The sequence below is a fragment of the Lepidochelys kempii genome, chromosome 13, assembly GCF_965140265.1.
Source record: "Lepidochelys kempii isolate rLepKem1 chromosome 13, rLepKem1.hap2, whole genome shotgun sequence".
NCBI classification, from domain to species: domain Eukaryota; kingdom Metazoa; phylum Chordata; order Testudines; family Cheloniidae; genus Lepidochelys; species Lepidochelys kempii.
Window position 1 is genome coordinate 31657635 of NC_133268.1, and position 15979 is coordinate 31673613.

A 15979-nucleotide genomic window follows, 5' to 3' on the forward strand; every position below is an offset into this window, starting at 1 on the left:
TCAGCCCTGGCAGGTGGTGGAGAATAGGGAGGGTTATAGAGTGACACAGAGTGCATCATACCCATCCAGAGAGGAAGGACAATCCTGCAGTTAAAGAACTGGGCTGGGACTTGGGAGATATAGATCCAATTCCCAGTCCTGGCACAAACTTTCTGTATGACCTTTGGCTTAAACACCCTCTGCGCATCAGCTCCATGTGTAAAATGAGGATAATGCACCCTTTTACCCATCATTCATCTGTCCTGTGTATTTTGATTGCAAAGTCCTGCCCATACAAACACTATAATCAGTAATAATCCTGGAATCCCATTGCTTTCCACACACCTACTAAGACAGATAACGAAAGACCATGTTTGGGAGCCCAACTCTGGATAAGAAAATGGTTTTATACGTTACAGCCTGGGTAGTCAAGCCAAGGAAGAAAGCAAGGAACCCTGGCAAGAGATTCCCTCAGTACAAATGTTGCTTCCCATTCAAGCTGCAGTATCCCTCAGTGGTGTCATGGTAGAAGGCAGAGCGCAACAGACCAATAATTACAATCCATCACTAGTAATGCAAGAATGGAGTAGTTTTCAGAGTAAACCTTGTTGCTCTTGAAGCCTGAATGGACGCTGTGTGTTTGGATGCATAGTTCTGTCATAGAGCAGTTCAGCAGCACCAAGAGTGAGGTCATGGAATTATGCAGTTTATTTGAAAATTTGCTAGTTTGTTACTACACCTGCCATCTGAGGTTTAAAAGACACAGATTTTCTTAGACTATAAACTTTATACCTAGATTAACACAGTATGAAATGTTTTACTTTTTCACTACGGAACACATTCTGTAGTCCATTCAACTACTGACTCATCTTTGTCACACCACTAAGGTGAAACTGTTCCACACTCAGATTACTGGTTTTAAAAAGTTGTTTGCATCATTACTTTAAAACTATGATATTTTGAAGCTTAAAATATCTTATGAATATTGTGTTTTTATCTGGTTACCTAAAACAATCACTGTTCTGCACTGGTGGTGGAAAAAGCAGATAGTACCCACAGTCAGTTAAAATACTTGCATTTTTAACCAGTTAGAGTCAGATTGGATCCTTTATGCTGTACGTACATTGAAATCAACTCTAAGGGACAAATTCTGTCTTCATATGCACAAGCAGGGGCACCCTTTTTAAAATCAGTAAGTATCCTACAGGTGGATCCAAGAGCAGAATTTGGCCCAAAGTTGCTAATAAAATGCAATGATCCAACAGATTGTTTCCAGTGCAATATCCTGAAATTAGTAGTGAGGAAACTAGGCAAAATCATACTGCCTGACAAAAAAAAAAATAGATGAATACAATAAAGAAATAATTGTACTGCAAAACTTTTATTACAGCCAAATAATAAACCGGATTAGAACAACCACGCAATTCTAACACAAAAATACATTTAAAATTGCATTTCCCAGCGAGTGAAATACAGCTAGCCACTCTTTAATCTTATTAAAAGACAATAACTTTGATTTTATACCTGACTAATCACCATTAAACTATGCAATACTGTCCTAAATATAAAGGGAAGGGTAAACATCTTTAAATCCCTCCTGGCCAGAGGAAAAACCCTTTCACCTGTAAAGGGTTAAGAAGCTAAGGTAACCTCGCTGGCACCTGACCAAAATGAGCAATGAGGAGATAAGATACTTTCAAAGCTGGGGGAGGAGGGGAGAAACAAAGGGTTCTCTCTATCTGTGTGATGCTTTTGCCAGGACCGGAGCAGGAATGCATGTCAGAACTCCTGTAAAGAGTTTGTAAGCAATCTAGTTAGATGTTTTGTTTAAATGGCTGAGAAAATAGCTGGGCTGGAGGGAATGTATTTGTGTCTTTTTGTAACTTAAGGTTTTGCCTAGAGGGATTCTCTATGTTTTGAATCTGATTACCCTGTAAAGTATTTACCATCCTGATTTTACTGAGGTGATTCTTTTACTTTTTCTTTAATTAAAATTCTTCTTTTAAGAACCTGATTTCTTTTTAATTGTTCTTAAGATCCAAGGGTTTGGCTCTGTGTTCACCTATGCAAATTGGTGAGGATTTTTATTAAGCCTTCCCTAGGAAAGGGGGTGTAGTGCTTGGGGGGATATGGGGGGGGGGAGGGGAGACATTTCCAAGTGGGCACTTCCCCTGTTCTTTGTGTAACACTTTGGTGGTGGCAGCGTTTAACCTAAGCTGGTAAGAATAAGCTTAGGGGGTTTTCATGCAGGTCCCCACATCTGTACTCTAGAGTTCAGAGTGGGGAAGGAACCTTGACAGATACAAATTAAATTTCACACTACTAATCAGCAGTTAAACTAATAGTTTCAAATTAAGTAACAGTCATTTCACATATGACCACCAAAGCACCAGTTTAAGGACTTATTTGACAAATACACCAAGGCCTGGTCTAAACTACACGGCTAGGTCGATGCAAGGCACAGCTTACATCAACCTAGCTGTAGATGTGTCTTCACTTACATTTGACTCCCGCCAAAGTAAGTGCCCCCTATATTGACATACTAACACCATCTTCCTGAGAGGCGTAGAGCCACAGTCGATGTAGTTAGGTCAATGCAGTGATAGTGTAGACACTGTGTTACGTAGATCTACTTTTATTGGCCTTCAGAAGCTCTCCAACAATGCCCAACATTGACTGCTCTGGTCACCATTTTGACCTCTGCTGCTGAGGGGTCAGATAGACAGGACGACCTCCTCCCCTTTAAAGACCCACAAATTTTTGAAGTTTTGTACCTGAAATGGAGTGTTCTTTCCCTTTCATAAGTTCTGTTCCTTTAATTTGTTACGTTTTAAATGTTTTTTTTAATTATCTGGTTCATGTTACAGAATAAGATTCTATTTTTTTGGAACAAAATTAATCTTTATACTTCACAACATATGCTGTCTGGTGCTGAGCAGGTCTGATACCCACCAATTTACTGTTACTTCATTTTGTCATAGAACCCATAGCATCATTCACAGACAATAGGAACACTGACAACATTATATTCCTATGTACACAGCAATCACTACAAGATTCATACCACGCTGCAAAAGAGCAAGGCGAGGTAGAGCACACGACAGCAACACACACTGCTCACTATTAACATGGTTTTTCAATGGTTGAGCTCTTCTTATAGCCCTGGTATTTGGCTGTTCAAAACTAGCAGACAGACACTCCACTTCCACCTGGCAGAAACTTTTCCCCCTTTGTATCACAGATATTATGCAGGACATAGCAGACAGCTATATGTAGATTTTTTTCCCCTCAGCGGTCCAATCTTGTTAGTAAACAATGCCAGCAACCCTTCAAACATCCAAAGGCACGTTCAACTGTCATTCTGCACCTACTGAACTGATAGCTGAAGCGCTCCTTGGTGCTGTCGAGGTGGCCAGCGTATGGCTTCATGAGCTATGGGAACAATGGGAAGGCTGGGCCTCCCACAATCACTACTGGCATTGCAACATTCCCAGTGGTAATCCGCCAGTTGGGAAAGAAAGTCCCTTCTTGCAGCTTTCTGAATAGTTCCGTGTTCTTAAAGATGGGTGCACCATGCACCTTTCCTGACCAGTCCACACTGATGTCCCTGGTGATCCACCAGTGCTTGCATTACCATAGAAAAGTAGTCCTTTCTGTTGACGTCTTCTGTGCCAAGGTAGTTTGATGTTAAAATAGGGATGTGTGTGCCATCCATCTCCCCTCCCCAGTTCGGGAATCCCACTGCTGCAGAACCATGCACTATATACTGCCCATTGTCCAGAGTCACAGTCCTATGTTACAGAAGGTGATTAATTGCCCTGCACACTTGCATGACAACTGCCTCCACAGTGGATTTCCTGATCCAAACTGATTCCCAACTAACCAGTTGCAAACTGGCGTTGTGAGCTTCCACAGTGCAATTGACACTCACTTCTCAACTGTCAGTGCAGCTCTCACTTTGGTGCGTCTGCGCTGGAGGGCTGTGGAAAGTGGCCAGGTAGGGCAAGTGCAGACTCTCAAAGAATAACAGTTGATGAGTACCCTTTCTTTCATCCTCCCATACTGGGCTTCGGACACAGGCCAGAGACCATCTTCTTCCATGTTACCCTGACTATACCAGTCAGAGCAATCAACACCTTACACATCCAATGAGCCTGAGATGTGATCCACCCTCTAGCCTATTACTTCATCATACAACAAAAAATCCTATTGCAATCCATATAAAACAAGACAGACTTCGGTTTGTGTAACAACTTGTGGGGTTTTCCCATGAGTACGGTGAAAATAAGTAAGAGTGAAGTGGCAGAGTTAAAGCTATTGTTAAATTGTATTTGAATATTCCCAAGCTTTCCAAGCCAAAGGTTTTCTCACTTTCAAAATGTTGGTTTTATAACTTTAACTTTGAATTCCTTGACTTTCAAAGAGAAGAATATTGTGTTTTTATTTTAATAAATACAATGCTTTAAATTAATAGATATAATATTTAGAACTTAAAATCTATCTCACTGAAGTTTTTGCCTGGGATTTTATATTGACTCCAGGTAGCTGAACTCATAGTCCTATAACAGTTCATACAGATTCTTCCGTCTGCTGGTCTAGACTGGGTTTGCAGATAATGGCCAGTAACCCTAGCTGAGGCCACATATCTCATGGAGGACTATCTGGTAACTCAAGCCATTCAGGGGCCCTCTACGAAGGGAATGATGGCTCCTGATATGCTAGAAAAGGAAATAAGCCAAGGACCCAAAAGTGGTGATAGAAAATGCAGACTGTTATCCGAGCAACTGGCAGCATGAGGGACAGGAACACACCTCCAGGTCCATGGGTCAGATTTCTCTGTGACAATAGGCTTATGCTGTGATGTTGCACTCTATATGCTTTTATAAAAATATGCTAATGAGTGTGAATATAATGTAACTGAAATGTGCTTCATGCAAAAGGTCTCTTGAAAGGTATCATTACAAAGCTTATAATCTACTGAATGTGTTCATCCTATCTGTATGAATGTATCATTCTTGTATATGAAACTAGAAATATGAAATATAACTCTGAGGGCCTATTGTAATTATGCAAAGTGTGGGCCATTAATGGTGCTTTGGAATCTTGATGGCTCCCATTAACCAGGACAACTGACTGTGGATGCCTCTGTTTTACTTGTAAGTCTTCATGTATACATGTGTGCTGGCAAGTGAGTAATGAAGTCTTACAGTGACATGTGATCATGTCACCTGAACTGGAATCCATCTTTAACCTGGTGTTTTTCCATTGAGAAGGAGGGGTGGGAACCCAGAGAGGGACAAAGGATTCCCGGCTTATGCAAAAGACATACAAGTGGGTGGAACAGAACAAAGCGGGCAGCCATCATGAGAAATCCCCTAGCTACCACCTGAGCTGGAACAAGGACTGTACCAGGGGAAAGGATTTTGCCCAGACTAGGAAGGCGTCCAGTGAAAGAAACTTATTGAAACATCTCTGAGGGTCAGATTTTATCTGTATTCAGTTTTATTACTGTACTAGGCTTACACTTCAATGTTTTATTTTATTTTGCTTGGTAATTCACTTTGTTCTGTTTGTTACTACTTAGAACCACTTAAATCCTACTTTCTGTATTTAATAAAACCACTTTTTACTTATTAATTAACCGAGAGTATGTATTAATACCTGGGGGGGGCAAACAGCTGTGCATCTCTCTTTATCAGCGTTATAGAGGGTGAACAATTTATGAGTTTACCCTGTATAAGCTTTATATAGGGTAAAATGGATTTATTTGGGGTTTGGACCCCATTGAGAGTTGAGCATCTGAGTGTTAAAGACAGGAACACTTCCCAAGCTGCTTTCAATTAAGCCTACAACTGTTAGGGAACGTGGTTCAGACCTGGGTCTGGGTTTGCAGCACGCTAGCGGGTCTGGCTCAGGAAGGGCAGAAAAGCAGGAGCAGAAGTAGTCTTGGCACATCAGGTGGCAGTCCCGAGGGGGTTTCTGTGATCCAACCCGTCACATATACGCTTAAGTGCCCTTGTCTCAAACCTACATAGGAGCAAGGGCTCGCTGCTATTCAGAAAGAAGGTAACACAGCTGCCAGAAGACAAGGGACAGACCTAACAACTCCTGCAGACAACAGGGGCACTGATTCCGCGACTGCCACTACAAGGAGTATAACTTTGGGCAGTTCTGAACTGGAGAGAATAGGACCTGAAGTAAAAGCCTGAAGAAACTCACCATCTCAGATGAAGAGGGTGAAAAGACACTGGCCCTCATAGACTTTGGGTATAATCAAACATTTATCCAGGAACGAATGGCCAATTTATACCCATTTTGGCTTCTGCCAACATAGTCCCTTAGCATAAATAGCTCATCACCCTCCTTGGAACATTGTCTTCAGTTGTGGGAACTCCAACAACAGAAAGATGTCAAAAGACTGGAAAGAAATCTGAAACCAGCAACGAAAATTACCAGAGGGCTGAAGGCAATTAATTAGGAGGAAAGATTAAAGTAGCTAAATATGCATTGTTTGGCCAAATCATTGCTAAGCAGCATACATAATTTTCCTGAAGTACTTGAAAAAGAAAAAAACTTTGTTTAGAGTTGTATATAATTAGGGGATAGGAATGGACCAAGGAGGAGAATGTGCAGCAAAATAAGACTATTAGATATAAGGAAAGCAGGTTTTAAGGAACTAAATCTAATGAAGGTGCAATGGAAAGAAATATTAAAGAAGGCTGATGGACAATGCAAGACATACATTAAAGCACCATGAACTCCCCTTCCTCTAAAATAGAAGGATATAAGAAACTGCCAATATATCTTCAGAAAGAACCGCAAACATCTTAGGGTACAGCAGAACCTGGACTGGAAGTGAAAAGGAGAAGCACGTGACTGGGTGAAGATCTGGGAGGCCACGTGTGCCTATGGTTAGCTGCAAGTAATAACAGGCTATTTGGAGCAGTAGCAGCCTTACCTTTGAAGATACACTCTTTCCAGCACTTTGGCTACCCACACAGATAATTGCAAGAGGTTCTGTTTATGTTGTTAGGGGGAATGAATCTTTCAGTGAGGTAACAGAAGGGAAATTAAGGGAAGGGCAAACAGAGGCAATTTTAATATTTCCATTAAATATTTTTGGAGTTTCTTTAAGACCAAAGTTGTTTCTCAGTCTGATTCACACATATTTAAAAAGCAAGGGAATAGAGTACAAACATAGTTTTAGGTTGAAAATTTAAACCCAAATAGTCAGGAAATTATTATTTAAGGTGCTCACACTAATCCCAACTCTGTGACCAAAAAGATACAATACAATAGGGCCTTTCATTAAATAATCACACAGCATATTCATATATATCCACTTCAGGTTTCAAATGTTATGTTAAGAGTTTTTTGAGTGGAATAAGCTGCCAAAGAAGTAAGATGCAAAGACTCTCAATACATTTCAGAGTCTGGAAATTAAGGGGGAAAAAAGAGAAATAAGAGATGCAGAAAAATGAGGGGGACAGGGTTGCTGGGCCAAGTGACTATTTCTTCCCAGAAATTCCTTTTGGCCTGTGGATAGCTCCTATAGGTTACAGTAGTAAACTTAATTCTTCAGACATTAGGCTCCTAAGAGAACTGGCAGTCTGGAAAATACTGTATTCCCTTGTGTGTCCCTGCTACGTCCCTCTGACCTTTTCAAATGTGTTATGTTAGATGAAAATTAGATTTTTTTTGGCTACTTATTTCACAAATGAAGAAAAAAATATTGCTTATGGCATTAAATATTTTTACATGCACCCAATCTGGCATTTACTGAACTTGCATGGCCATTTTAGAGGTGCAAGTGTAAATGTCAGTGCTATAATTTGCTAAAGGTTTCTGACAGCCAGCAATTAAAATCACCACAAATTCTCACAATTTAAACCACTTTTACGTAAATGTAAACTTTTCCTAAAACAGCTAAATGAGAGTTTTCCATCCAGTCTGAGTGAGGCTTTTTGATAAGCTCATGGCAATGCTCTTTCTGCTACTGAGGATTTTTGAGAATACTACAAATATTAGTTTCTCTTTGGGTCTGTTTGACCTTTAATAAAAATTTGCTAAAACAAACAAGCTAACAAAACAAATAGAATATTTCTTGTCAATAACCATGGAACTGCTTTTTGACCTGACAGGACTGCTTCAGTCTGCATCATGAAAATAAAAAAAAATTATTATAACTTTCACTTACCAGACATGAAGCTGGGCTACTAGAAACCAAGAGTTCAATGTATCAGGCATATGGCACCCTAGGAGAAAAACAAAACACAACTAAACACAAAAAAATTGCATGATGTTTTCCATTGATTTTTACATTTTAAAGAAAAGTTCTTACTTTAAATATATTTTTGTACTTCAACTTGTTTCATACACTAAACATATATCAGAAGATCCTGCTTAGTCTACTTCCGGAAATTTGTGTTTTACTCCACAGAGAGCTCCGAAAACCATTTTTTCCTCACCTTTTAGACTGCAAACTCTTTGGGGAAGGAATTGTCATTTACTGTATGTTTGGACAGCACCTAGACTGGCTAGCCTCTAGGTGCTACACATTCTAAATGTTAAAACAAAATAATAATAAGGAAGTCCCATTTCTCTTTCCACGTCTAGCTCTCTTAGCACAGAGAAGACTTCTATCCATACCATACCTCTTAATCTGATCTGCGTTCAGACCTCACACCTGCTAATTCAGAAACTGTCTCACTCTTCATGCTTTAACCTGACTGTTGAGATCAGTTATGACAGATTTGCTACCAGTTCCTTCTTTTGCCTGTCTGCATATGTCAAGTCCCCTCCTGTTCTGGAACAGACTTCCTCCCTTGGTCTGACAGAGGAAGAGTATGTTGACATTCAGAGAATACTGACAGGCTCTTCTGTTTACCCAAGACAAAGTTCACCTCTATAAAGCGGGCCACACAAAGCCTATGCACCTTGTAAGTCAAAGAGGCACAGATCTCATGTAGGTCTCTGCACAAGGGAGAATTTCACTCTCAAGTTTTTCTGAAGGGGTGGGAAAAAAGGAGTTCATTAGGCTATGGAGGTCCTTTAAGTGTCATCTCTGACAAAATATTAATTTGTTTATTTACTATTTGGGTATTTTAAATCCTTCATTGTTCATATGCCCAGAGATCCTAACAGCCAGTCTATAAACTGGGAAAATTAAAGTAAACAGCTGGGAGTTTTAGAAGCACAGCGACTAATCACATGCAAATTAACAACCTGACCTGCTGATACACTAGGCGCCTTTCTATATTAAGTGCAAAAAGCTAATGTTAATGCAACATTCAGGTTGTGGAACCAAGCATTCAATTAAGGAATTCCAAAATTTAAAGGTTCTTTCTGCTGTGTTAATTTGGTCAAGCTGAAAATACGTATTCTGCTTTCCTTGTTAAATGCAATCTTTCATATATTTTTGTTCACTTGTGCATACCATATATTATGCAGAGAATATAGAATGATGTAGTATAAAGATTTTATCAACATGAGTTTTCAATATCAGCCAATCCCAAATGAATGCCAATAAAACCTTTATGCCATACCACACTGCCATGTATTCTGTATATGCCACATACATTACAAAACTAACTCAACAACTTGTTTACTGGGACTATTCTTATATCCTTGATCCTGTACAGATAGATGCCCAAAGGCTGCAATTTATTTTCATTGTATCTAATGTAACTGAGTATGTTTTCATTATCTGTATAAATATCTAACAGTATTACTCTAGGGTCTGGAAGCAGCCATCACAAGGCTGAAGGCAGAGAGTTCTTCAAAAGATGGCAGGTGTAAAATGGAATGAATTTAAGACCAATGAAGAAGTTAGAAGGAGAGTAGGTTGTGAAATCAAGGTATAAGATTGGTTACAAATCGAAAAGATTACAATGGGGGGACATTGCAGATGACAAGATGCCAAACAAAATAATGCAAGCACAACCAAGGTCAGTCCCACCTAGAAGTCGACTACCAACTAGATGGCAGGACATCATATGCAGAGACATAACCAGGCTGGGTTTAATGGAGGAACAAGCCATGGACAGGAATGAGTGGTGACATTGTACTGCTCCCCAACTCTGCAAAGATGTTCCAGGATGAGAGAGAGAATGAGAGAGACAGGCAAATGTCTAATCCTCTTTTGACTCCTACAAACCTTTTGGCTTCAATGATGCCTCATGGCAATGAATGCCACAAATTAAATATGTGTTTTGTAATAAAATAAAATAAAATAAATAAATACATTTACAGTTTTAAATGTGTTGCCTTCAAATTTTTTTGACCCTTTGTTCTTGTATGATAGAATCATAAGGTTAGAAGGGATTGCAAGGGTCATCTAGTCTAACCCCTTCCACAATGTAGGATTTGTTGTGTCTAAACCATCCAAGACAGACGGCTATCCAGCCTCCTTTGGAAAACCTCCAGTGAAGAAGCTGCCACAACCTCCTGAGGCAGTCTGTTCTATTGTCCTACTGTTCTTACAGTTAAGAAGTTTTTCCTGAGATTTAATCTAAATCTGCTATGCAGTAGTTTGAACCCATTACATCTTGTCTTGCCCTCTCTGGCAAAAGAGAACAACTTTTCTCCAGCTTTTTTATGGCAGCCTTTCAGCTATTTCAAGACCGCTATCATATCCCCCTTTAATCTCCTCTTTTCCAAACTAAACATATCCAGTTCCTTCAGCCTTTGCTCAGATGGCTTGCATTCCATCCCTTTGATCATCTTTGTCACTCACTTCTGGATTCTTTCTGGTTTCTCTTCATCCTTTCTATACATTAGTGACCAAAACTGGACACAGTGCTCCATCTGAGGCCTAACTAGCACTAAGTAGAGTGGTACTATCACCTCCTGTGACTTGCATGCTATGCTTCTGTTAATGCAAATTGAAACGGCATTCGCTTTTTTTGCAACAGCATCGCATCACGTTGAGGTTGCAAGCCACAACTCCCAGATCTTTTTCAGTAGTACTGCTGCCAAGCCAGTTTTTCCCCATTCTGTATTTGTACATTTGGTTTTTCTTCCCTAAGTGTAGCACCTTAACGTTTGTCTTTTATGAATTTCATTTTGTTGTGTATTGCCCAGTTCTCCAATTTATCAAAATCCCTCTGAATTTTAGCTCTATCCTCCGAAGTGTTGGCAACCCCCCCAGCTTTGTCTCATCTGCAAACTTGATCAGCGTGCTCTCTATTCCTACATCCAAGTTATTAGTAAAGATGTTAACATGGACCCAGAACAGATCCCTGTGGAACTCCACTTGAGACCTCCCTCCAATCCATCATTCCATTAATAGCTACTCTTCATTTGTGGTTGTTTAACCAATTATGTGTCCACTTAACAACAGTTCTGACAAGCCCGCATTTCTCCAGCTTATTTATCAGAATGTCATGTTGGATGGTGTCAAAAGTCTTGCTGAAGTCCAGGAATATTATGTCCACAGCATTCCTCCTATCCACCAAATCAGCTGCCCTGTCTAAGAAGGAACTCACGCTGGTTTGAAATGGATTTGTTCTTGGTAAATCCAAGCTGGCTACTAGTGATCACGCCGTTCATCCTCCAGGGACTGGCAAATTGAATGCTCTACACATTGCTCTATTAGCTTCCCAGGTATCGAGGTCAGGTTGACTGGTCTATAGTTCCCCAGCTCCTCCTCCTCTCTCTCTCTCCCTCCACAACCAGATAAAGATGGGCAAATGTAGAACCCTTCTCCAATCTTCCATGACCCCTCCTGTCATCCAGGAGTTTGTATATATTTGTGCCAGGGGCTCCAAGATTTCTTCAGCTAATTCCTTCAGGACCCTCAGGTGAACAGCATCAGGCCTTGCTGATCTGAATTCATTCTAACTGGTCAGAAGATCTCTGGTGTGTTCTTTACTTATCCTGATCTGCATCTTTTCCCCTTTATCATCTATGGTAACTTTGCTAGTCATCCGATCACATTTTTTATGAGAAGACGGAAACAAAGTAGGAACTGAGAAGCTCCACCTTCCTATCATCTTCTGTTACCACCTCACCTTCTCCGTTAACCAGCGGACCCACACTGTCTTTTGATCTTTCTGTTTTTTTGGTCTGAACATATTTGAATAACCCCCTCCTGTTGTCTCTAGCATTCCTTGCCAGCTGTAACTCATTCTTTGCCTTGGCTTTCCTGATTTTGGCCCTACATACTTATACATGGGAATAGTGCACTTCCTTGGTGACATGCCCCTCCTTCCATTTCCCGTATGCATCCCTTTGGGGTTTTAGATAGCCAAAAAGCTACTTATGCAGCCACACTGGCTCTTCTTATCTTTCCTCTGTAACGGAATAGCTTGATGTTGAGTCTCTAATATTACATCTTTTAAGAACTGCCAGCCCCACTCGACTCCTTTTCTTCTTAATTGGTCCTTCCATGGGACCTTGCCTACTATTTCTCTGAGTCAGTTGAAATCCACCTTTCTGAAGTCCAGTTTCCTTGTTTTGCTGTTCTCATGCCCTCCTTTCCATAGGATCTTGAATTCTATCAGATTATGATCACTTCCTCCCAAGTTCCCGACCACCTTACATTCACAACTAATTCATCCCTGTTGGTCAAAAGCATATCCAAAATGGACAACCCCCTAGTTGAGGGAAACTAGAAGAGCTCTAATTAACTTCGCTATACTGTTTATTTTTTGCATACTTATACCATTTTCCCTCTTTTCATCCCCAGAAGGTAAAGAGTCTCAATCTTTTCACTCTCTCTTCATATGGAAGTTTCTCCATGTGTCTAATAATGTTCACTACCTGTATTTGGACCCCTTCTATTTCTGCTCTTATAACACTAGAACAGAAAATAATATTCCAGGTGAGGCACTATCATCAATTTATATAATGGAATGATAATATTTTCAATATTACTTATTTTTTGATCACTGCTGCACATTGCACAAAGGTTTTAAATTGAGCCATCCACAATGATACCTTGAATTTTATCATGAGTGTCTACAGTTAATTCAGAAACCAACAATGCATATGATAAATTTAAATTATTCCTTCCAATGCGCACTAACTTGGCACTTATCAACACTGAATTTCATTTGCCTTCATGCTGCCCATTTTCCTACCTTGGCTATGTCCCTCAGAAGTTCCCCACAGATTTCTCAAATCTTGACTAACCTAAATATTTTGTGCCATCTGAGGAATTTGCCATTTTTTAAAAAATTCTAAGCCATTTACAACATCTGTTCCTCCATTATCCACTACTTTGCTGATGTACTTAAAGAATTCTAGTTGATTAGAGAGGCAGTTTTCCTTTACAGATGCTGTTGCTGATTTGTTCATATCATATCTAAAGAAATTTTATATTTTATAATTCTAGTTTTAACCAATTTTAGTTGATGCTGAAGTAGGCTTATGGGTTTGCAATTCCCAGGATCACCCGCTGCTTGGTAAACTGGTCATAATCAAACATCTACTCCTGATAGCAAGATGGCAGCTCCCAGCGACTAGTTAAATTTTCAAACTAGCACTTTCATGCTGTCTTCCATGTTGCCCCTAACACATCAGAGGAGCTCCCTGTAAACGTACAAAACTACCTCACTGTCCTCCTTAAAACTCTCCTCTGCCATGTTGCTTACAAAAAAGCAAACAGATAGGCAGCTGGTAGGCTGAGAAGCTGCCCATCATACTGACCAATGTTGTCTCATTGTTTCCTTGTGCTCCCCTTGTCTTTCTGTATCTATGTGTTTGCACATGCCTAGCACAAGATGGTCCTGGCCCATCACTGAGGGCTTGGCTACACTTACATTTTATAGCGCTCTAACTTGCTGGCTCAGGGATGTGAAAAATCACCCGCAAGTGCAGCAAGTCAGAGCGCTTTAAAGAGCTACTTAAACAGGCTCCGAGCCCTGGGAGCCGCGCTCCCAGCGCTCGGAGCTAACCCCCTCGTGGAGGTGGATTACCAGGAGTGCTGGGAGAACTCTCTCCCAGCGCTCGCGCGTGACCATACTCGCGCTTCAAAGCACTGCCACGGGAGCGCTCCCTCGACAGCGCTTTGAAGTTTCCAGCGTAGCCATGCCCTGAGACTAAGTGCTACAGAAAAACAAATACAACAACAAACATGTTTACGTACAGCCAAATGCACGGCAGTTCAATCTCCAGGCAGCTCAAGCACTTGATTCCTCAAACACTTGATTCCCACAGACTCTTCGGTGGATACCATCTGGTCCTAGTGACTTGCTGTTCTGAAAATGTATCAATTTGTTCTAGCATATGCTCGTAACACTTCAGTCTCTGAAAGTGTCCTCTAATTTTTACTTGAAGAATAGGTCCTGGTTGGTATCTCTCTAGTATTAGTTGTGGGGAAGACATGCAAAGAAATCATTTAGCTTCTCGGCAATGTCCTTGTCCTCCTTAGTTGCTCCCTTTACCCACTAGTAGTCCAGTGCACCCATCAATACTCTCACAGACTTCCTGCTTCTCATATACTTAAAGAATTTCTTGTTATGTTTTTATGTCTCTCTCTATTTGCTCTTCAATATCCCTCTTCGCTCCCTATTTTTAATTCCCACTTTACAACTATCTGCCATTGCTTATGTTCCTTTTTACTGGCTTCACTAGGGCTGGATTTGCATTTTCTAAAGGATGGCTCAAATAACCTGTTGTAAATTTCCCTTTAACTAGACTATTCTTTATTTATTTGGTTTGATTTAAGTACACAGAAAGACATGAGATGCTCATCTAAGGTCTCTAGGAGACGGATCCTGTACTATTTAAGTGAGCTGGAATTTTGCCATTGACAAATGTGAGCAGGATCAAGTTCTCCACATGATTAAAACCACAATCATAACAAAAACTGCAACACACCAGTATGGCCAGTTTCTCTCAACCAGAGAAGAAAGGGTTACTCACCTTGTGCTGTAATTGTGGTTCTTCAAGATGTCTCCCTATAGATGCTCCGCTTCAGGTGTGCGTGTACCTTGATAGGAAATTTTTCATTAGCAGTGTCCATCTGGCCCATGCATGAGCTCTGTGCAACCTCATGGCATTCTCTGAGGGTACACCGGGCTGCATGGGTGAACCGCCCTCAGCTCCTTCTCTGTCCAAATGCCCAACGAAGTACAGTCCAAAGCAGAGGGGAGGGACGGCAGATAGTGGAGCACCCACAGGGACACACATCTCAAAGAACCACAGTTACTGAACAAAGCAAGTAACCCTTTCTTCTTCAAGTCGTGCCCCTCTGGGTGCTCCACTTCAGGGAGGAGGGCGTTTCAGAATCAAGTCCAAGACTGAAGACAGCACTGCATTACCAAGTGCAGCATCACATCCGGTGGCGTGGATGAAAGCATAGCGTTTCGAAAAGGTATGCACTGAGGCCCATGTAGCAGCTACGCATATCTCAGATATTGGAATGATTTGGAGTAATGCTGTGGAAGCTGCCTGCGATCTGGCAGCATGTGCTGTTATCCTCTGGGGAGGCAAAGCACCAGCTGCATTATAGCAAGAAGTAATATATCCAGACAACCATCTTAACAGCCTCTGTGAAATCATCGTGTACCCCCTAGATCTTTCTGCGATGGAGACAAACAGTTTAGGCAATATCCAAAATTGCTTGATTCTATTCAGGTAAAAGGCCAAAGTCCGACTTACATCTAACATATGAAAGGAGGTCTCATGCTAAGATTTATTTGGTTTAGGAAAAAATATTGGTAGACGAATATACTGGCTCAGATGGAAACCAATGCACCTTAGGTGAGAATTTCAGAGGACTTGAGTCTTGGCAGACTCTGTCACATCCTGAATTCTAGCTCCAGGTAAGCAGCACACTTCTAGGGATTCTCAGTCTGGGCAGCAGATAGAGGACTCAGTCCCCGACCACCACCACCCTGCTCCTCCTCTTGGAAGTGGTGGTCACGAAACTCCCATCCCTTCTAACCCCTTCCTCAGATGACTTTTCCAAGGCATTATCAACAGTATTACCTGTGCAGAGAGCCTGAAAGCAGTTGCTTATCTCTATCTGTGTTGGGGGTATACTGGTTCTCCT

The 15979-nt window shown here is 40.9% G+C and overlaps 1 protein-coding gene across 3 annotated transcripts in view; it reads right to left on the minus strand.

Annotated features, from left to right (window-relative positions):
* Positions 1 to 15979, minus strand: part of UQCC1 (ubiquinol-cytochrome c reductase complex assembly factor 1) — a 96184-nt gene that overhangs the window by 46511 nt on the left and 33694 nt on the right. For all 3 annotated transcript variants that reach the window (XM_073310050.1, XM_073310051.1, XM_073310048.1), the window contains one exon: positions 8177 to 8234. In XM_073310050.1, coding sequence (XP_073166151.1) covers positions 8177 to 8234 — 58 coding nt within the window. The remainder of the gene's footprint in view (positions 1 to 8176; positions 8235 to 15979) is intronic.